Source organism: Ylistrum balloti, unplaced genomic scaffold (genome assembly GCF_031769215.1).
Source record: "Ylistrum balloti isolate Yb309-2 unplaced genomic scaffold, AGI_CSIRO_Ybal_v1 Utg370434, whole genome shotgun sequence".
In the NCBI taxonomy this organism is placed as follows: Eukaryota; Metazoa; Mollusca; class Bivalvia; order Pectinida; family Pectinidae; genus Ylistrum; species Ylistrum balloti.
The window spans coordinates 407,284-430,422 of record NW_026782291.1 but is presented as its reverse complement, the minus strand read 5'-3'; the positions used below and the strand labels follow the sequence as shown (position 1 = coordinate 430,422).

Below are 23,139 nucleotides of genomic sequence, written 5' to 3'. Positions count from 1 at the left end.
AGAATGCTAATAAAAGCAGGACGAATTTAGTTATTGTAATGGTAAAAACATAAATAATAGGAATGGTTATGGTTATAGTGATATAGATGATGTGATATGGTATAGTTTTATTTCGTTGTGTTTATATTTCGCGGTTGTCGCGGGCTGGGGAAATTCACGGATATAAAATTTCGCGCTATCAACGAATTGGTGTATATGCATACAGACATAAGATATTTTTTTTATGAAATTTGCATACATTGTACGAATGTTGGCTGAGTGTATAGTTTCACACTACCTTTACTGACCACGAATGTGGCGGAATGAAATTTTCCGTGAATAGTACAGACAATACAATACGTAACCATATGAACGGCATTGATATTGTTTAAAGTAAGGCACGTGATTATAAAAAGTGTAACAGGGATTTCTTAATTATAAACATCAAATAAATTTAGGCAATAATTGGGTAAAAATCACTTAAATCAAAGCATGTCTGGTATGCTTGATAAGTGTATAATTAGAGATTCGATACAAACACTTCAGTGACCTCAATAAAGTGATAAAAGGTAGAGAGCTAAAAAAGGATATTTTAATTAAGTATAATTACTCATAGGTATATAAAGTAAACAAATAATTCATACGGTTTCTTATCGAGAAAATCATAATGGCTTAATCGGTGACTTGACAAGTAAAATAGCAATGTATATATATATATATAGGTATGTAATTTACATGTTTTAATCGTCAACGCTGCATGTTATTGGACACGGAGCTACAATATAGCCTAGGAGAAGAGTTTATGTATATAAACAGAGTTTAAATCATTGCGTGACAACGACACAATGTGATTTCATTTTCGTGCCAAAATTCCACAAGACTTCTACTAAGCTGATGCTTACAGGAAATAGTTCAATTACACGAAGTTTCCGTTCCTGAAATTCTAGTCTCTTTAGACTTCATTCTAGTTAGTGAACCGATATGTCGGACTGTAAGGTGTTCACTCAAACCTGTAAACCTGTCGTTGTTATACTAATGTACAAGTTCCTGTTGTTATCTAGAAATCAGCTAACTTGTTGCTCATATATCATCCTATGTTCATGCGTAATTTCACCTTTTGTTTGACGGTTTACAAATAGAGGAGACGTCTTTGATTGAATGGCCTGTTCATAGTTCGGATTATCATCCAAACGATGAAAAGTGTTGGATTATTTTCTTTTGTTAATTTAGAATTATTTCGTTGGGAAAATGTTCTTGTGAATTATATCTAAGTAGTCTGTCTTTTAAAATGATTTCAATTCGTGATGTTTGGCTAACTTACCTTCTTTAATAAGGGGACAGATTTGTTTTGGTGTAAATACACCAAAGGCCTGTAAGATGGTTTGTCTTTGTAGATATTAGTTAAAAAAAGAACAATGTGACACGTTTTAAAATTGTTTCATTTTCTAAAGGAGTATTCTATTTTTAAGGACTGACCTGTAAGCTAAAAATATAATGTTACATTATTGTCAGGCTGGATTCCACGTGACAAGATATACGAATCTGGACAAAATGGAGAAAAGGTTTACTATTACATGTGTTGTACATCTCATTATCATATTACATTCAGGATTGCTATCATACAGCGTCTGGTTTAAATAATACTTATCATTTAAGTCTGGATTAAATACACTGAATAATTAACAGATCACATGTGTAACTTTGGGTGTTTTTTTTTCGAGACAAGTTAAGTCTTGAAAAATACGTGATATCAATTACTAATTGACATCACGTCCAAATTTACCAGCTCCTGATTACTTACATCTGTCTAAACGGATCACCCGTACACCAATAGTATGTAGTTCTGATAGAAATGATAAGTGATAGAAGTATTGTATCGTCTTCTATGTATATATCTTGTATATATATACATACACAATGTATGAAAATTAGTACAAATATTCCATCTAGTATGAAATTTTACTGATCAGTATTTTGTGGTATCCTATCGGAATCTGAATTGTACAAACCATAGTCCACTGAAGGATGAAGGGGAAACACATTTTGACTTTTCAGCCTGTCACCAACATGTAGGTAATTTTGATTTTCAGCCTGTCACCAACATGTAGGTAATTTTGATTTTCAGCATGTCACCAACATGTAGGTAATTTTGACTTTTCAGTCTGTCACCAACATGTAGGTAATTTTGATTTTCAGCCTGTTACCAACATGTAGGTAATTTTGATTTTTCAGCCTGTCACCAACATGTAGGTAATTTTGATTTTCAGCCTGTCACCAACATGTAGGTAATTTTGACTTTTCAGCATGCCACCAACATGTAGGTAATTTTGATTTTTTCAGCTGTCTCTAATATGTAGGTAATTTTGATTTTCCAGCCTGTTACCAACATGTAGGTAATTTTGACCTTTTAGCCTGTCACTAATATGTGTGTGATTGAAACTTTTCAGCTTGGCACTAATATGTTTATAGAATTTTGTATTATTACCAGTGATTGCCTATGACATAATCTCTATTTCAGTCATGGTATAACCCCTTTCGTTTCGTTTTTGTTTTTTTTTTGTTATATTTTTCTGTGATTGTTTTATATTTTACTGCTGATTTAGTTAAATGTTCCTTATCATATCACCAACAATAGCTTGCTTGTATAAATGTACAATAGCTATTGTATTAGTATCTACATCTACATATAAGACAGCAATTTTTTTGAGAAACTTGTCTTTCCTATGTGTTTATTTACATTTTTGCGTGGAAGTTGGCTGTGTTGTCCTCCTACACAATTGTCTTGCTACAATAAAACGAAGTTTGTAATATTTTTTCTCCATCCTTTACGACGCTGTGGAATTTTTGAAATGTTTTTAATTGAGGTCTCTTTTCTGAATCACAAAAGCCTAATGAATGAACACATTTTCGAACCACCACACCGTGTCTACGTGTTCAAAGGATGTGTGGTCTGTGCTCGGGAGTCAGGTATTTATGAATGGCACGGTATGGGAAAAGGGTTAAGGTGAAGAATGCAGGTTCCGCAGGTATTTTATTAAACACATACATGTATAGGTACGAACAAGGTAAAACTCTGATCAACAGATCACTGACCATTGTATAATATCCATTTACCGCACAAAGATAGACAAGTGTTAATATACTCGACCACGTAAAATAAATATATTCCTACGGACGTTTGTTCGCTTTATGGACGAAACACAGCATGTCACTGAATAAAAAAACCTTACTTACCTATGACAAATAAGTTACAGGTGTGTTATCGGTGTAAAAATTGGCAGGCTCGCCTGCCCTGTGTATTTATGAATGTAAATTTATAGCACTACCTTCTCATTTAATTTGTTACACGCGATCGTCGTCATTCTTTAATCCCCTAGGGGTTCAGTAAACCCAATGTAACCCCCGGGAATTTACGTTTGTGCCAAATATTCGCATTGACCATATCATTTAATGTTTACAACGACAGATGATAAAAAGTATTAATATTTCCGAACTCAAATCTAGTGATAATACCATAGAGATAAGTTATTCATGAAATATTCTTCATGTTGTATGGCAATTTAGATCGATAGTTGAATGCGATTAATATATATATATATATATATATATATATATATATATGACCCAATTGCACTCCCTTTCTAATATCACCGCTTAGAGGATGGATTTAAGTGTAAAGGAAAGTCCCTTAAAAGATGAACTTTTTAATTTCAACAATAGGAATGTTCAATAAGTTAAAGTAGCTTATGGAGAGGTTTATACAGATATGGATGCCCATTCGAATATGTTCAAGCATTTCCTCGGAACGCTAGAATCATATCCCTCCCATCGCGCTCTCCCCCTAAACAGACCCTCGGAACGCTAGACTAATATTCCTCCCCTCGCGCTCTCCACCTAAACAGACCCTCGGAACGCAAGAATGATAGTCCTACCCTCGCGCTCTTCACCTAAACAGACCCTCGGGACGCTAGACTAATATCCCTCCCCTCGCGCTCTTCACCTAAACAGACCCTCGGGACGCTAGACTAATATCCCTACCCTCGCACTCTCCCCCTAAACAGACCCTCGGGACGCTAGACTTATACCCCTACCCTCGCGCTCTCCACCTAAACAGACCCTCGGGACGCTAGACTAATATCTCCACCTAACGCTATACTAATAATTCTCCTTTCGCGGTCTCTACAAACACAAAAACTTCGGAACGCTACACCAATATATCTCTTTTGGTGGTCGGGTGGCGCAGTGTTAACGCACTCGCCTTTCACCTAGCCGACCGGGGTTCGATTCCCGGAACGGACGTGAAAAGGTAAGGGGTCTCCACCTGCCCAGACCGCGTGGGTTTTCCCCCCTCGGCTCTCTCCGGTTTCCTCCCACAATAAGGCCCCTCGCGCACTTACATCCGGGCCAACAAGAGTGATTAGTATAAGTTTAAATAACTTGTTTCGCAATTGTTGTAAAACAAATAAAGTTTATATATTTTTTTTAATATATCTCGTCTGAAACGTTAGATTAATCCTTCCCTTAATCTCTCTACCTACGGTCACAACCTCAGAACCCCGGAACTATGTACGATTGTACTTAAACCCCTCACTCACTCTCTCTACCTACGGTCACAACCTCAGAACCCCTGAACTATGTACGATTGTACTTAAACCCCTCCCTCACTCTCCCTACCTTATTACAACCTCAGAACCCCGGAACACAATACTATTGTACTTAAACCCCTCCCTCGCTCTATCTACCTAATTACAACCTCAGAACCCCGGAACTATGTACGATTGTACTTAAACCCCTCCCTCACTCTCTTTACCTAATTACAACCTCAGAACCCCGGAACTATGTACGATTGTACTTAAACCCCTCCCTCACTCTCCCTACCTAATTACAACCTCAGAACCCCGGAACACAATACTATTGTACTTAAACCCCTCCCTCGCTCTATCTACCTAATTACAACCTCAGAACCCCGGAACTATGTACGATTGTACTTAAACCCCTCCCTCACTCTCTTTACCTAATTACAACCTCAGAACCCCGGAACTCTGTACGATTGTACTTAAACCCCTCCCTCACTCTCTCTACCTAATTACAACCTCAGAACCCCGGAACACTATACTATCGTACTTAAACCCCTCCCTCACTCTCTCTACCTAATTACAACCTCAGAACCCCGGAACACAATACTATTGTACTTAAACCCCTCCTTCGCTCTATCTACCTAATTACAACCTCAGAACCCCGGAACTATGTACGATTGTACTTAAACCCCTCCCTCACTCTCTTTACCTAATTACAACCTCAGAACCCCGGAACACTATACTATCGTACTTAAACCCCTCCCTCACTCTCTCTACCTAATTACAACCTCAGAACCCCGGAACACAATACTATTGTACTTAAACCCCTCCTTCGCTCTCTCTACCTAATTACAACCTCAGAACCCCGGAACTATGTACGATTGTACTTAAACCCCTCCCTCACTCTCTTTACCTAATTACAACCTCAGAACCCCGGAACTATGTACGATTGTACTTAAACCCCTCCCTCACTCTCTCTACCTAATTACAACCTCAGAACCCCGGAACACTATACTATCGTACTTAAACCCCTCCCTCACTCTCTCTACCTAATTACAACCTCAGAACCCCGGAACACAATACTATTGTACTTAAACCCCTCCCTCGCTCTATCTACCTAATTACAACCTCAGAACCCCTGGACACTATACTATTGTATTTAAACCCCTCCCTAGCTCTATCTACCTAATTACAACCTCAGAACCCCGGAACACTATACTATTGTACTTAAACCCCTCCCTCACTCTCTCTACCTCATTACAACCTCAGAACTCCTGGACACTATACTATTGTACTTAAACCCCTCCCTCACTCTCTTTACCTAATTACAACCTCAGAACCCCGGAACTATGTACGATTGTACTTAAACCCCTCCCTCACTCTCTCTACCTAATTACAACCTCAGAACCCCGGAACACTATACTATTGTACTTAAACCCCTCCCTCACTCTCTCTACCTCATTACAACCTCAGAACTCCTGGACACTATACTATTGTACTTAAACCTCTCCCTCGCTCTTTCTACCTCATTACAACCTCAGAACCCCGGAACACAATACTATTGTACTTAAACCCATCCCTCACACTCTCTACCTAATTACAGCCTCAGAACCCCAGAACACTGTACTATTGTACTTATACCCCTCCCTCACACTCTCTGCCTAATTACAACCTCAGAACCCCAGAACACTGGACTATTGTACTTATACCTCTCCCTCACACTCTTTACCTAATTACAACCTCAAAACCCCAGAACACTGTACTAATGTACTCTCTGCCTAGACTCAACCCAGAATTCAGAACACGGGACCCCTCCCCCGACATCGCGTTCGGTTATTCTTGTCCTTCGCGGCTGTTCCTGTCCTATCACTTCCATATTATTGAAATTCGTTTGAAGGTCATTTTAATCCGATCAGACATTATTTGATACAGATTTTTACTACTCTACCTCCATATAAACGTTACTCCTTCACTCGTTCCATCCAGTCCATCGCCCTGGAAGAGACCAAGGCTATGACCTTTCGACGCGGGAGACAACCCTGGGAGTGTGAAATGTAATCAAACCGACAGCTCACCTCTGAATTAAAAATCTGCATGTATGAATGAATCTTGTGAAAAAAACTCACAGAATCCAAATATTTGGTGAGTTTAAGTGCTATGTAGGAACTATCAGGTGCCCTGGTCTCTTGTTTTATATATCAACAACTTAACACCTGGACAGGTAAACTATTGTTCTTTAATTGGCAGGGAATCAAAATTGTGACGTCACCGAACAAGTGCAGTGAATCAATTTTAAGTGCATACAATGGGTACCTGCTTGAAGTTTTATAAATGTACAGTTTGTACAACACGTTACATAAACATTAAGAGATAATTATAACATTGTTTTATCTGAAATCTAATTGTCGGTAAATCAAGATACATTGAATTTAAACTGCTGCCATTTTTATCTGCGAAGAAAATAAAAAAAGATGTTATGTATGTTCTCGGGTGACATGTTCTGTATCTTTCTCATCTGACTTCAGTGTTATAATAATTAATGTATAGATATATACTACATTTGTATATGAATTGTTACGAGTTATTCCATTCTACTAAGGGCCTCGGCTACGCTACATACGCTACACAGGACTTCGGCTACGCTACATAGGTCTTGGGCTACGCTACCTGCTATTTGTTACTCCGCGTTTGCTAATTTTGCTGTAGGCTTAGTCTTGTGTATGTTTTATGTATGCTAAGTTTGATAAAGGGTTGGTGTAGATGTTTTGTAAGTTCAAGATTAGTAAAGGGTTGGTATAGACTTTGTGTAAACTTTGTGTGGAGAAGGTTTGGTGAAGGGTTGGTATAGACTTTGTGTGAACTTTGTGTGGAGAAGGTTTGGTGAAGGGTTGGTATAGACTTTGTGTAAACTTTGTGTGGAGAAGGTTTGGTGAAGGGTTGGTATAGACTTTGTGTAAACTTTGTGTGGAGAAGGTTTGGTGAAGGGTTGGTATAGACTTTGTGTAAACTTTGTGTGGAGAAGGTTGGTGAAGGGTTGGTATAGACTTTGTGTAAACTTTGTGTGGAGAAGGTTTGGTGAAGGTTGGTATAGACTTTGTGTAAACTTTGTGTGGAGAAGGTTTGGTGAAGGGTTGGTATAGACTTTGTGTAAACTTTTGTGGAGAAGGTTTGGTGAAGGGTGGGTATAGACTTTGTGTAAGCTCAGGTTTGGTGAAGGGTTGGTATAGACTTTGTGTAAACTCATGTTTGGTGAAGGGTTTGTATAGACTTTGTGTAAGCTCAGGTTTGGTGAAGGGTTGGTAGAGACTTTGTGTAAGCTCAGGTTTGGTGAAGGGTTGGTAGAGACTTTGAGTAAGCTCATGTTTGGTTAAGGTTTGGTAAAGGGTTGGTATAGACGTTGTGTAAGCTCAAGTTTAGTGAAGGGTTGGTATAGACTTTGTATAAGCTCAGGTTTGGTGAAGGGTTAATATAGACTTTGTGTAAGCTCAGGTTTGGTGAAGGGTTGGTATAGACTTTGTGTAAGTTCAAGTTTGGTGAAGGTTTGGTAAAGGGTTGGTGTAGACTTTGTGTAAGCTCAGGTTTGGTGAAGGTTTGGTAAAGGGTTGGTGTAGACTTTGTGTAAGCTCAGGTTTGGTGAAGGGTTGGTATAGACTTTGTGTAAGCTCAGGTTTGGTGAAGGGTTGGTATAGACTTTGTGTAAGTTCAAGTTTGGTGAAGGTTTGGTAAAGGGTTGGTATAGACTTTGTATAAGCTCAGGTTTGGTGAAGGGTTAATATAGACTTTGTGTAAGTTCAAGTTTGGTGAAGGGTTGGTAAAGGGTTGGTATAGACTTTGTGTAAGCTCAGGTTTGGTGAAGGGTTGGTATAGACTTTGTGTAAGTTCAAGTTTGGTGAAGGTTTGGTAAAGGGTTGGTATAGACTTTGTATAAGCTCAGGTTTGGTGAAGGGTTAATATAGACTTTGTGTAAGCTCAAGTTTGGTGAAGGGTTGGTAAAGGGTTGGTATAGACTTTGTGTAAGCTCAAGTTTGGTGAAGGTTTGGTAAAGGGTTGGTTTAGACTGTGTCTTGTTCTTTTCGTACAACGAAACCAAAATGGACTTCCCAATCGTGAATTTTCAAATTTGTGGAAACATCACAACAGCCCTGCATCCTCAACTTATGGTATTTAAATGTGGCAGGTGATTCGATATCCGAATGCTTGTTCCCATTAACACGATTTTCATGCAAGAAGTCATCAACTGATTGACAAACTGGTAACACATGGTTTCGAAAGATGCAGATTGATAAAAAATATGTAGAAGTTTTACGGTCGTCATAGTGATCTCATTGAGAAATATTCTATTTCCTTTTTTGTGTGATATGATTGGCTGTTGGTTCCGTTGTTGAAATATTGTTCTCAAGTTACGATGTGACATTACTTTCATGGATTTGCCAAGGTTTACATGGCGGGTGTCGTCGATGAAGTATCAGTTTTTCATCTATTTTCAAAAATGAAAAAGGTCATTTCCGGTACTACTTTCGGTCGGATGATGACGTCATGCAGAGGAAGACTTTCTGAACGGTCAAGAAAAGAACTTTACAAGTGGCACTGAGGCCCTTAAACATCACTAGTAAAAGTGTATACTGAAGAGGAATATGTTGAAAAACAATGCAATATGTCCGCTAAAAGTCAGTCCCGTTAGTGTGAGGCTCACAACTTATCAATCAGTCCCCTTAGGATAAGTTTGGTGCACAGTTTGTAGTCATTGAAACTTACATTGTACCTCATTTGTCATGTGCGAAGATTCTTGGACGAACTGAAAAAACGATCGGGCACATCAGTAGATGGGTATATAACCTCTGTTAATGGACTTTTATAGAGACATTTCACAGTTAACTTGTTACGTTGATGTAAACGGTTTGTTAAACCGAGGTCTTTACAGCCACTACTACGAATGACTTACAAACATAGATAAACTCTCCAAAATCCTACTGAGCACACGCTGGGCCTTTTAATTTTGAAAATCGAGGTCACATATTGTAAGGAGGGCCCTTTAATGGGTTTCATTTAATTTGCAATTCTAATTCATCGATAAATAATCTGGTCTCTCCGTCAGAAACACGGGTACCTGTTTCCTTTCATAAACAGACGACAGTTTCGACAACTACCAGGTATATCGAACCGTCAGACCCTCTATCAGTAGCTAGAGTCGATTTTAATGAGAGTGGAATACCTCATTTATCGGTATTATAGCCGTATGCTGATTTTAATTACAGAAATACCAAGACCAGGTAATGTTGCCGGGATCAAAAGTGACCAGGTGCAATGCGTCTCTACTTCTGTAAAAGTGGCTTATGTTGGGGACGAATACTCTATAGTTTATTGTAATGTGTGTGGTATGAAATAGACTCTTCAGATTATTTGTTTGGGTTTTAAAGTTATCACAATATCCAAGATCACGTGACATCAAATTAGGCGTCCCGGAAGGGGAACCGTCACCAATACTGCGGATGATTTTCCTCATGATTGTCAAAGAAAAGGCCAGTATACATGGATGAATGTCGTCGGTTTTCGTGGTAAACTCGAAAAACACGTCGAAAATCGAAATAAAACAAATAAAACAAATATATCTTTATATATATATATATATATATATAAGAGATATCTAGTGTTCAGAAATTGTTCTGAAGTAGGAAATCAGTTATGACATACGTTTCGTATCTGGGGAAGTTTTGTATAGGCCTCCTAATTAAAATTCTTATCTTCCCTATTGTATAGATAAAGTTCTGTAATGTATCTTAAACACACAGAAACAGATAGGATGTACACTGTATACAGAATTTACCACAGAATGAAGGTGCTGCTTTCCAAACGCTTTCGCTTTGTTCTCATTTGGGAACGTGACATTACTCACCTGGATCGACCAAGATTTACATGGCGGGTGTCGTCTACGAAGCAGAAGGCGCTTACCGTCTGAAACACATGGTCTGCTTAATTTTTGCTACTTTTGTATTAGTCTCCGTGTAAATCTTTCTTTTGTTCATATTATGGCCTAGCTTCGCAGGATTTGAGTTTTAATTACGATTCTGTTTACACGGCCCTATTTTCCTTGTTGCTTTTATTTAACAAACGTTGCGAGATATTTCTTAATATATCTATTGAAAGACCTTATATTTGAAACGGATGTTAGAATTAGGATCAGTGATATGTTTCCCAGCGGACTATTTTGGTTGATTATTTACAAGTCGTTGACACCTTTCTCGTGCCTTGACGGTATTCTTCAGAGCTTACCTAAAGGTCGACTTTCCCTTATAATACAAAGTACTTGTTAGTCGTACTATATTACATATACATGTTTATTAATCAATATAGGTAGGCCCAATCCTCCAGGAACAAGTTAGCTTGACGTGAATTTTGTTCTAGTTTGCCAGCTGAATGTATCTGTCTACAAATATGATTTATATATAAACATGCAAAAACTAAAAAAAAAAAAAAATGAAAAAAGACATTTGCAAACATTTCCAAAACAGAATTCGCTGTGAAAGTTGCTATAGTGTTTGTTATGCTGGTCCGGTGTAAAATGACAGACTCGTATACATGTGTGTTTTCGAGGTGTTATAAGTAATAAGTTGTTGTTTACACCAGAATGCGGATCAAATCTAGAAACACAATGGTTAAGATGGGGTTTATACTGTGTATTGTTTACGAGTGTTTAACGTGTCACCAATCGGACAGTCCCGTTACACGTGTTATTTAAGATGGATGAAGTAAGACAGGCCAATGGTATTGAAGGTCTTGACTCTCCTCATCGAATAGTTCCCTTGTTGCTGCTGCTGTTTGGTTGCTGGTATCGTTTCCTGATGTTGTTGTTGAGATTTTTATGCAAAGTGTAGTATAGAAGTATATTTTCGTCGAAATAAGCAATGCGTTTTACAACTTGGCGTTACCGCTATTGAATCAAACTCTGAGATAATAATGGATTGCGTCACCTATTCGGGATTAGTTTTTCTAAATCCTTGTAAGTACTAGGTACAGGTACTATCTTGCATTCGTCCCCGCTCACCTGTTGGAATCAAACATCTATCTATAAACTCGCTGTATGGAGTACATTGTACAAGAGCCCATTTGACGTCATAAAACGTCATACTGTGATGACGTAACAGTGTGGTGTTATCTCCCTTAGTTGTTTGTTCTACACAAGTTGTTTGTGTGGTGAATAACAATGCGCGAATCTCACTTTACAAACAAGTGCTAACTGGCACAATTACAGCATATCTAGATCTATCTCTGTGGTTACGTCATATTATGATGAGATCGCTAACAATAGGTCTGCCCTAAGTTAAAGTTTGTGTATATCTGAGACTGAACCCCGGGGGTCACGAATAATAACAAGCTAGCCTTACAAATCCTTGTTTGTTGTTACAGAAACGCTGTTATTTTTGTAATTTGGAATGTAGACTGAGTGAGCACTGTCTCGTGCATTACACATTTTGGACAGGTGTCAGTCGACAGATATTGGTCACCCATGCTAAGGTCAACTGTCTGTCCAATTATTGGTACGGACATGACAGATTGACATGATAAAAACATGTTTATACATTTATTGTCGTTAATATTTAAACAACGAGAACAGGCAAAACATGGTGAGTTAATTTCATTTTGTTATTGTCCCAATACATGTATCAGTGCGTCCTGTGTGGTTTAAATATATGTATGTGGAGGATATTGATAATTATGATAAAGAACACTTTTACGAAAATTATCCTTTGTAATCACCCAATATTGATGGTCATTCTCCGCAGTCAAGCGTGTCTTATCAAATCAAGTTTATTTACCTACCTTTTGAAATCATTGACACCCGTAACTCGGTGAGAGTTCGTCAGTAATAATTGGTACCGTGATATTTCGAGTTAAATGAGAGGCCCCGGGGGTGAAGTGTGAAGTGAGAGCATTCCTCTGCATCTTAGTAACCATAATACCGACATAGCAAAACAACTTGTATCTGTACAACACGGTACTTCAATATTCACCTGTGGTATTGGTAACGGATAGCATGAACCGTCAGAATTCCAAACACAATGGACATCTGATAACAGAACGTGGGACACTTCTCGCGCATTGTAACAGGAATTACCCAATAGCCTCTCTCACAACCTACGACTAATTCATGAAATACGATGATACGTATATAACACGTAATGTACTGTACGTCTCTGACGTGTCCATGAAATGAAAACGGGAAAATGAAAGTATTGATAAAATAAAAATGAGTGAGAGTTTATAACAACTAGAAGCTAGAAGGGTACCAATGAATTATAAATAATGTTAGGAGGTTTCAGATGATGGGGGTCGGGTGTCGGGTCGAGGTCGCGAGGGTCTTTCTGTGGCATCTGTGAGGCCTATCAACCACGTTTGTACTACGGATATATATTCTATCGTTTGTATGTCTTAGTGAAAAATCTCCACTATAGTTGTTTTGTACAAGTATACAAAACACATCTAGTTTAACACCTGTAGTCAATATGACATAAAATTAATAAATTGCTCATTAATTAATGCTGAACTGATCTCGTTCTGTACTGCTAATGGGTCACGTGATACATATATCATTCACGTCAAATTTCAGTTGTAAACTGATAGTACTGTGAATTTTTAATGTCTTTATCATGTCTCTAAAACCGTTTAACCTTTTAATTACGAAAAGTTTGAAAAGAATAAAAATGAGAAATGTAATCCTGAATTCTATACCGCTACATTTAAACTCAAATCGCAGAACAGCGTCGTCAGAGACAGTCTGTTGATATTTCTGACCTTGATTAACAGTATTGAATCTGCAGTTTCTCCCCTAGTGGAGTGCATGTGACCCGAATGTGTAAAGATGACGTTTATAGGCAGACTATTAATTAACAGCGTATCAATATCATTTAATTATACACGATATTAATAAATTAACTGTTCACGGTTCACTTCCTCCTCGTAGAATATTTGAATACTATAATACGTAATCAGAGACCTAGATAACATTTATATAAATATCAGGTTAATTTTTGACTGAGTGTCTTCTTTATAGGGTGAAGCTAGGTATCATGATTCGAAGTAAGTAATAAATACGACTACCTTTTAACCACAGACTATGTGTGTTGTATACGTCTCTATTTTTATTAAAGATTCTCAATCAATATGATAGACCAGATATGACTCGTCCCTGGACAGATTGATCGTTAATAATATAAGTTAAAAATTCTAATTTTACATAGATAAAATATTCAGTCAGGTGAAAGAATTTAGTATAATCCTATTATTTGTTTGTATAACAATAAAAAAAAACGCGTTTCGTTATGATCTACAATAAGACAAATTTACAAGGACGGTAATCAGAATAAGTTTTTCAAACTTGATATATTTTTCTACAGTCTGTTTTTAAGTTGCTGTCCGTAATATTGAATTCCATCAATGGATCTCTGGTTACTTGTCCGAGGTCTAATGTCATGTAGGTTGGTGGTCTTTTTACTACATCTCTACTGCGTGACCTGGTGGAGTCACATTCCTTTCGGTGCATTAACAACCCAGACTCCCGCCATCATTTTTATCATTCAGGGTTGGTAACTCCAGTTTACAAGAAAGACGAAGAGTACAGAGGCAATATAGAAAGGCAAATAGAAGCCATTTGTTACAGAATCTTATGTTTCACCACGACTTTTGATACATTAATTGATATAAATGGTGAATTCGTCAAAAATACCTGTTCGCATCATCCGCCCACTCCCAACTTGACATTATATAATAGGTCTGTTGACGTTAGGGTAAACAGTTTTCTATGTATGAATCACACTGAAAATATTCAATATTATTCATCAAATCTTGCTAAATTTGATCTGGATTTTTAATGTTATGATTCGTAGCATTCTGAAAAATGAGGGATGGAATAGATCACTGAAAACTGACCACAGTAGTGGAGGGATGTGGTTGATCTGAATTTGAGAACTGATAACCGGGATGGAGGGATATAGAACTAATATTGAGAACTGACCACAGAAGTGGAGGGATGTGGTTGATCTGAATTTGAGAACTGATCACCGGGATGGAGGGATATAGAACTGATATTGAGAACTGACCACTGCAGTGGAGGGATGTGGTTGATCTGAATTTGAGAACTGATCACCGGGATGGAGGGATGTAGAACTGATATTGAGACCTGACCACTGCAGTTGAGGGATGTGGTTGATCTGAATTTGAGAAATGATCACCGGGATGGAGGGATATAGAACTGATATTGAGAACTGACCACTGCAGTGGAGGGATGTGGTTGATCTGAATTTGAGAACTGATCACCGGGATGGAGGGATATAGAACTGATATTGAGAACTGACCACAGAAGTGGAGGGATGTGGTTGATCTGAATTTGAGAACTGATCACCGGGATGGAGGGATATAGAACTGATATTGAGAACTGACCACAGAAGTGGAGGGATGTGGTAGAACTTTGGTGGACCAGAAGATGAGATCTTACAATAGCAGGGGGAGGATTAGGTGTAACAGAGGGCGAGTTCTTACAACAGCAGGGGAAGGATTAGGTGTGTCAGAGGGCGAGTTCTTACAACAGCAGGGGAAGGATTAGGTGTGTCAGAGGGCGAGTTCTTACAACAGCAGGGGAAGGATTAGGTGTGTCAGAGGGCGAGTTCTTACAACAGCAGGGGAAGGATTAGGTGTGTCAGAGGGCGAGTTCTTACAACAGCAGGGGAAGGATTAGGTGTGTCAGAGGGCGAGTTCTTACAACAGCAGGGGAAGGATTAGGTGTGTCAGAGGGCGAGTTCTTACAACAGCAGGGGAAGGATTAGGTGTGTCAGAGGGCGAGTTCTTACAACAGCAGGGGAAGGATTAGGTGTGTCAGAGGGCGAGTTCTTACAACAGCAGGGGATAGATTAGGTGTGTCAGAGGGCGAGTTCTTACAACAGCAGGGGAAGGATTAGGTGTGTCAGAGGGCGAGTTCTTACAACAGCAGGGGAAGGATTAGGTGTGTCAGAGGGCGAGTTCTTACAACAGCAGGGGAAGGATTAGGTGTGTCAGAGGGCGAGTTCTTACAACAGCAGGGGAAGGATTAGGTGTGTCAGAGGGCGAGTTCTTACAACAGCAGGGGAAGGATTAGGTGTGTCAGAGGGCGAGTTCTTACAACAGCAGGGGATAGATTAGGTGTGTCAGAGGGCGAGTTCTTACAACAGCAGGGGAAGGATTAGGTGTGTCAGAGGGCGAGTTCTTACAACAGCAGGGGATAGATTAGGTTTGTCAGAGGGCGAGTTCTTACAACAGCAGGGGATAGATTAGGTGTGTCAGAGGGCGAGTTCTTACAACAGCAGGGGATAGATTAGGTGTGTCAGAGGGCGAGTTCTTACAACAGCAGGGGATAGATTAGGTGTGTCAGAGGGCGAGTTCTTACAACAGCAGGGGATAGATTAGGTGTGTCAGAGGGCGAGTTCTTACAACAGCAGGGGATAGATTAGGTGTGTCAGAGGGCGAGTTCTTACAACAGCAGGGGATGGATTAGGTGTGTCAGAGGGCGAGTTCTTACAACAGCAGGGGATGGATTAGGTGTGTCAGAGGGCGAGTTCTTACAACAGCAGGGGATGGATTAGGTGTGTCAGAGGGCGAGTTCTTACAACAGCAGGGGAAGGATTAGGTGTGTCAGAGGGCGAGTTCTTACAACAGCAGGGGATAGATTAGGTGTGTCAGAGGGCGAGTTCTTACAACAGCAGGGGATAGATTAGGTGTGTCAGAGGGCGAGTTCTTACAAGGGCAGCAGGGGATGGATTAGGTGTGTCAGAGGGCGAGTTCTTACAACAGCAGGGGATAGATTAGGTTTGTCAGAGGGCGAGTTCTTACAACAGCAGGGGATAGATTAGGTGTGTCAGAGGGCGAGTTCTTACAACAGCAGGGGATAGATTAGGTGTGTCAGAGGGCGAGTTCTTACAACAGCAGGGGAAGGATGAGGTGTGTCAGAGGGCGAGTTCTTACAACAGCAGGGGATGGATTAGGTGTGTCAGAGGGCGAGTTCTTACAACAGCAGGGGATGGATTAGGTGTGTCAGAGGGCGAGTTCTTACAACAGCAGGGGATGGATTAGGTGTGTCAGAGGGCGAGTTCTTACAACAGCAGGGGAAGGATTAGGTGTGTCAGAGGGCGAGTTAGGTGTGGTGTGTCAGAGGGCGAGTTCTTACAACAGCAGGGGAAGGATTAGGTGTGTCAGAGGGCGAGTTCTTACAACAGCAGGGGAAGGATTAGGTGTGTCAGAGGGCGAGTTCTTACAACAGCAGGGGATGGATTAGGTGTGTCAGAGGGCGAGTTCTTACAACAGCAGGGGATGGATTAGGTGTGTCAGAGGGCGAGTTCTTACAACAGCAGGGGATGGATTAGGTGTGTCAGAGGGCGAGTTCTTACAACAGCAGGGGAAGGATTAGGTGTGTCAGAGGGCGAGTTCTTACAACAGCAGGGGAAGGATTAGGTGTGTCAGAGGGCGAGTTCTTACAACAGCAGGGGAAGGATTAGGTGTGTCAGAGGGCGAGTTCTTACAACAGCAGGGGATAGATTAGGTGTGTCAGAGGGCGAGTTCTTACAACAGCAGGGGATTGATTAGGTGTGTCAGAGGGCGAGTTCTTACAACAGCAGGGGAAGGATTAGGTGTGTCAGAGGGCGAGTTCTTACAACAGCAGGGGATAGATTAGGTGTGTCAGAGGGCGAGTTCTTACAACAGCAGGGGAAGGATTAGGTGTGTCAGAGGGCGAGTTCTTACAACAGCAGGGGAAGGATTAGGTGTGTCAGAGGGCGAGTTCTTACAACAGCAGGGGAAGGATTAGGTGTGTCAGAGGGCGAGTTCTTACAACAGCAGGGGATAGATTAGGTGTGTCAGAGGGCGAGTTCTTACAACAGCAGGGGAAGGATTAGGTGTGTCAGAGGGCGAGTTCTTACAACAGCAGGGGAAGGATTAGGTGTGTCAGAGGGCGAGTTCTTACAACAGCAGGGGAAGGATTAGGTGTGTCAGAGGGCGAGTTCTTACAACAGCAGGGGATAGATTAGGTGTGTCAGAGGGCGAGTTCTTACAACAGTAGGGGATAGATTAGGTGTGTCAGAGGGCGAGTTCTTACAACAGCAGGGGATAGATTAGGTGTGTCAGAGGGCGAGTTCTTACAACAGCAGGGGATAGATTAGGTGTGTCAGTTCTTACAACAGCAGGGGATAGATTAGGTGTGTCAGAGGGCGTGTTCTTACAACAGCAGGGGATTGATTAGGTGTGTCAGAGGGCGAGTTCTTACAACAGCAGGGGATAGATTAGGTGTGTCAGAGGGCGAGTTCTTACTCCAGCCTGGGAAGTAGTCTAGGTGTGTCAGAGGGCGAGTTCTTACAACAGCAGGGGAAGGATTAGGTGTGTCAGAGGGCGAGTTCTTACAACAGCAGGGGAAGGATTAGGTGTGTCAGAGGGCGAGTTCTTACAACAGCAGGGGATAGATTAGGTGTGTCAGAGGGCGAGTTCTTACAACAGCAGGGGATAGATTAGGTGTGTCAGAGGGCGAGTTCTTACAACAGCAGGGGATAGATTAGGTGTGTCAGAGGGCGAGTTCTTACAACAGCAGGGGATAGATTGGGTGTGTCAGAGGGCGAGTTCTTACAACAGCAGGGGATAGATTAGGTGTGTCAGAGGGCGAGTTCTTACAACAGCAGGGGAAGGATTAGGTGTGTCAGAGGGCGAGTTCTTACAACAGCAGGGGATAGATTAGGTGTGTCAGAGGGCGAGTTCTTACAACAGCAGGGGATAGATTAGGTGTGTCAGAGGGCGAGTTCTTACAACAGCAGGGGAAGGATTAGGTGTGTCAGAGGGCGAGTTCTTACAACAGCAGGGGAAGGATTAGGTGTGTCAGAGGGCGAGTTCTTACAACAGCAGGGGATAGATTAGGTGTGTCAGAGGGCGAGTTCTTACAACAGCAGGGGAAGGATTAGGTGTGTCAGAGGGCGAGTTCTTACAACAGCAGGGGAAGGATTAGGTGTGTCAGAGGGCGAGTTCTTACAACAGCAGGGGAAGGATTAGGTGTGTCAGAGGGCGAGTTCTTACAACAGCAGGGGAAGGATTAGGTGTGTCAGAGGGCGAGTTCTTACAACAGCAGGGGAAAGATGGAATGGATCAGAACTGACCACAAGAGGGGGAGGATGGCTGGACTAGAAGAGCAAGGGAGGTACCCAATGGTCCAGGTCTGACCTCAAAACGATGATATTGGACAGTATAGTGACCACAAAAAGACAGTGGGGTGTGATGGGTCAGGACTGTATTGTGTACAGGTGTATATATTCCTGATTAGACACTACAGGTGTAAAAATTAGGAGAGTCGTTATTGTCATGAATTCGGTTACGTATCGATATTTAAACATGGAGATTCAAGAAGTTTTAACGACAATAAAAAGACAGTGTTTAAGCAGTATTAATTACCATGTATATGGAAGTGCTACACGTTGGAGTAATCTATTCTATGTTTGAGGTCATGTGTGCATCTGAAAACACAATTTTATACATATCAATGGTGTTCTAACTGTTATATTTCCAACATACAAAGTAGAAACTATATTATGTTTCAGGTTGATTTGTGAATCTGACGATGAAATGGCGTTGTACTTACTTACAATTACAATTTAAATGGTAGTAAAAGAAATTTGACGAAGATCACAAGGACAGGTGCAGTAAAATTGCTGCTTCGGAACAGTGAGTTTTTTTGGCTTTAGAAGTTCTTTTCATTATTAACACTGAGACAGACGAGTGCTGGAGCGTTTAACGTGGTTATAAGACCGTGACTCAGTTTAAGACAGGGATGGGGGGACGGGGTATTTCACAAGTCGTGTTAAAATTTCACCAGAACGCAACATTCTTTTCATACAAATAACCTGTAAGACAAGTCTATTAAAGTGTTGTTAATGAGTGTCGTTATCCTGATTGGCGAGTACTTCTCAAGACTGAAATGTTACAAAAATACTTACACACGTAAAACTAATTTTTGAAATAAATCATTTATAACTTTTTAAAACTACTTTGTATGTATGGTCAGTTTATCAAGTGTACGGGGAAATATGATAGATTTTAAGTCCACATATGCATAGTGTCTTAAATATTTCCTTAATCAAATAAAATCTTCCAGAGTAAGTTACATAATAAACATTAAAGCTTATGTGCACAACTTGATAAATATTTGTCACAATAACCGACCTCGATCTGTTCAAACTCTGTTTTGACCATCAGATGTCCGATTTAAAGCAAGTATTATTATGTGGTCGTTTGTAATTAGCCTAGTCTGTATCAGCGGGGATCGACGTGACCAGTCTGTAGCAGAAGGTATTATGTGCCCAGTTTGTATCAGCGGGTGTTTGTGTGTATTACAGGTAGACTGATCCTACGACACGGTACAATGGGCAGTCGATCCGGACCGGTGCCTATCCCACCTGTGTAGGCAGCTCGTCAGAGCGTTAAAGGGCCCGCATTGTACGGTGTATATAGGCAGGCCGTCGTACATACCTGGAAACATTCTCGAGAAATACCTGCTACTGACAGCACGTCCTCGATTGAGTGTATCGTATACAGGTGTGACATTACACGGAGAGCCGTGATCAGGCTCGGTGCCTACAGTTTCCAATACTGTACTGGATGGAATTTTGTTGATATTTGTTTTACGTTTCGAGGGAAAATAGTGAAAATAATTAGAGACAAAACACTACCGATTTAAACGAATTCCGTGAAAATGTCTTTTATATTTGGACGACATAAGGAAAGAGATGCTGGAAAAACACACAAGTTTTACGTGGAATTCCTTGGATGGATAGAGTGCCAGGCGCTCCGGGGAAGGAAATACACTGATCCCGTGGTGAACGATCTGCGGAGGAAGCAGAGGAAATGGAGGAACGCTCCCAAGTTAACGCTACAGGTGAGCAAAAAAGAGATGAAAATTTCACAAGATATGGAAGAAAAGAAACGCAAAATCAGAACGATAAAATTTCCTAATATTCCGTCAAGAGATATTACATATGTTACTCAGGCAACTGACCCTAGCACTGGAAGACCTGATGATATTGTGGCGTGTATCTACCTCGGCTTCGTGCCGCGAACACAGAAGTATGTGCACGTGCATGTGTACAGATTTGACACACCAGAAACAGCTACAAACTTTGTTCGCATAATGAACCACATCATCAGCGGTTATGTCGATCGAGTGCGAGAAATCGAATTAGATCTGGCATCTCGTGGTTGGATAGACGATACACGATTGAATCGTTCGGACGGAATGAGTGAGCAGCACACCTCGGACTCTGCTCCTGATTCTGGAGCCAGCACATACAGTGGTGATGATGATACACTACCGTCAGACGAGATCGAACCCGACCTCCAGAGTCTTAAGGATGTTATGGCATTCGATTCCGTAACCGACGAATTAAAACAGAGGCTGAACCTCACGCCCACCAAGAAGACCAGCGGACCCTCTGCACCGATACTGCTCCCGCCAAAAGACTACGACACCATAAGCAGACGACAGGGGAACCTTGACAAGGTAGATCTTAGAAAGTCTTTGAACATCAACATTGTTGGACAAGTGGCCAAGCCTCGCTACAGGAACGGCTCAAACGAAAGTGGCGTCGACCTCAACTCTCCTTCTGATGATTCTGATGACGGCAAGGCCATTGAACCTGAGTCCCCAAGTCAGGAGACAAAACCTTCCCCGCCGTTAAGTGCAAGAGACACGGTGTACCCTCCTCGTAATGGACTGAATGAATCTTTCCATCGACACGCGCCAAACAGACAGCAGTCCTTTAACTCCGCGTACAGTAGTAACAGTTACCGGAGTGGTTCTTCGAACAACTCCAATGGACTGGGAGAATCGATGAACAGTTCTGACGCGGGTCTGAGGGTGTACAAGGGGACCACTGATATCCCCGCCGCGGACTACGACCAGGAACCTGTCATAATGAGGCGGGAGAATCAATGGAGGAGCACAGACATGGGACGTTCAGTCGCGTTCGCACAAGACTTTCAAGGAAGGAGGAGAATTACTTCCCCTTCAATGACTCTTCACGAGGAAGATGGACCTGTATATGCTGTTGTGAATAAACAAAGGCCAAGATCAACACGTGATATACATTTCCATGAAGGATATTCCCCAAAGATGGGTGACTTCCGAGTTCGGCGGACGGTTTCTATGTATAATAAGTAAAAAAAAAAAACATGAAATGTAAGATATAGTGAAAACTGTTGCCAAAGATCTTCTTAGAAATCCTGAAAGTGTCTGATTATATCGACAGGAGGAAGGACTCGTTGTTGTAAACAGAACACTATTTGGTATGATTTTCGTGTTTGAGTTAGAGACTGCGGTGACAACAACGCGAAAGTGGTCCGGGACATGTTGGGGCAATATTTGTACTAGTTTCCATTCCAGACTTTCGATCCCTCTCTCATAGGGATAAACAATTGAGAGGGGTTCCCGAGTGGAGGCTTGTAACATTGGATAAGTACTAATTGATCCGACAAGGAGGATTTATACTCTACAGGATGACACCAGACTATATGTTTGTAAAGGTTCTGTTTTCGTGATGTAACGACACTGGTACAACTAAAGCGTTAGCTGTATCACATTGAAATGTGGAATATAAATCTTAGCACTCAAAATGATCCCAGGTAAGACTTCCACTTACACCCAAACGCATTGTGTAAAAAATTACATCTTGTTCATAAATTTTTCATACAGCTTTAATATATCATATACTATTTTCTATCACATAAGTTCTTAAGGTTTGGGAGAAATGGAGGTTTTACCTTAGCGACCATTGAATTAATTTGCTATAATACTTGAAAAACGTTGGATACAGCTAAACTGTAGAGGTTGAACTTTTGCACTGAGAACAATTTATTGTGATAGAAAGCCAGTGAGAACTGTGTTCAGACAAGGTCTATTTTAAGTATACTCAGAATAACTATTACCTGTTAATAATCAATATCATTTGTTATTGTGCGAGAGTGAAGGTTGTCAATGTACTAGTGACCGTGGTCATTTGTTATGACTGATGGTCAGTTACATATCTGATTAAATCAAAATCACGGTTTGTCTTTTAACCTCCAGGATAAGAGGAAACAGTTTCTTTAAATTTAAGTTGGTCACATGATAATGTTTGACCAGGTTATGTACTACAGATACGTGTAAATATTGATGTTACATTCTGGTGCATTGGCTCACAAAACAGGCCTTTAGATGGCAGCAGATTTTGCAAACTCTGATTACTGGACATTGTAAGGAACCAGTGTATTTTAGTAGGCTGTGACTACCTCGTACTCACCGATCTGGTTATGGCTTAATGCCTAAGATCAAATACTTGTACACGGGCCCGTTTACAGAGTTGTTCCTGGCCCTAATATAACCTACCACCTAAATAGATTTAGGACTAATCGATTAGCACATTGTTAAATTTAGACCTGAGTTCGGAAAATTTACTTTCCGATTCTTTTCAACACAAAATATTTCTTTTTTTAAAATCATTATTTTCAATTTGTTCTTATCATTGTTTTGGACTCATTTTTAAAGATAATATGACGC

At 40.7% G+C, this 23,139-nt stretch overlaps 1 protein-coding gene across 1 annotated transcript; it reads left to right on the top strand.

The window, feature by feature from the left end:
• Positions 1-20,301: 20,301 nt before the first annotated feature.
• On the top strand, positions 20,302-21,805 carry LOC132554736 (uncharacterized). Its single transcript, XM_060219046.1, has one exon. It carries the CDS (start codon positions 20,302-20,304, stop codon positions 21,763-21,765), a length of 1,464 nt encoding a protein of 487 aa, XP_060075029.1. The 3' UTR covers positions 21,766-21,805.
• The last annotated feature ends 1,334 nt before the right edge of the window (positions 21,806-23,139 follow it).

What these genes read in the sequence shown, in the direction of transcription:
- LOC132554736 (XM_060219046.1), top strand. Translation starts at nt 20,302, where the DNA reads ATGTCTTTTATATTTGGACGACATAAGGAAAGAGATGCTGGAAAAACA.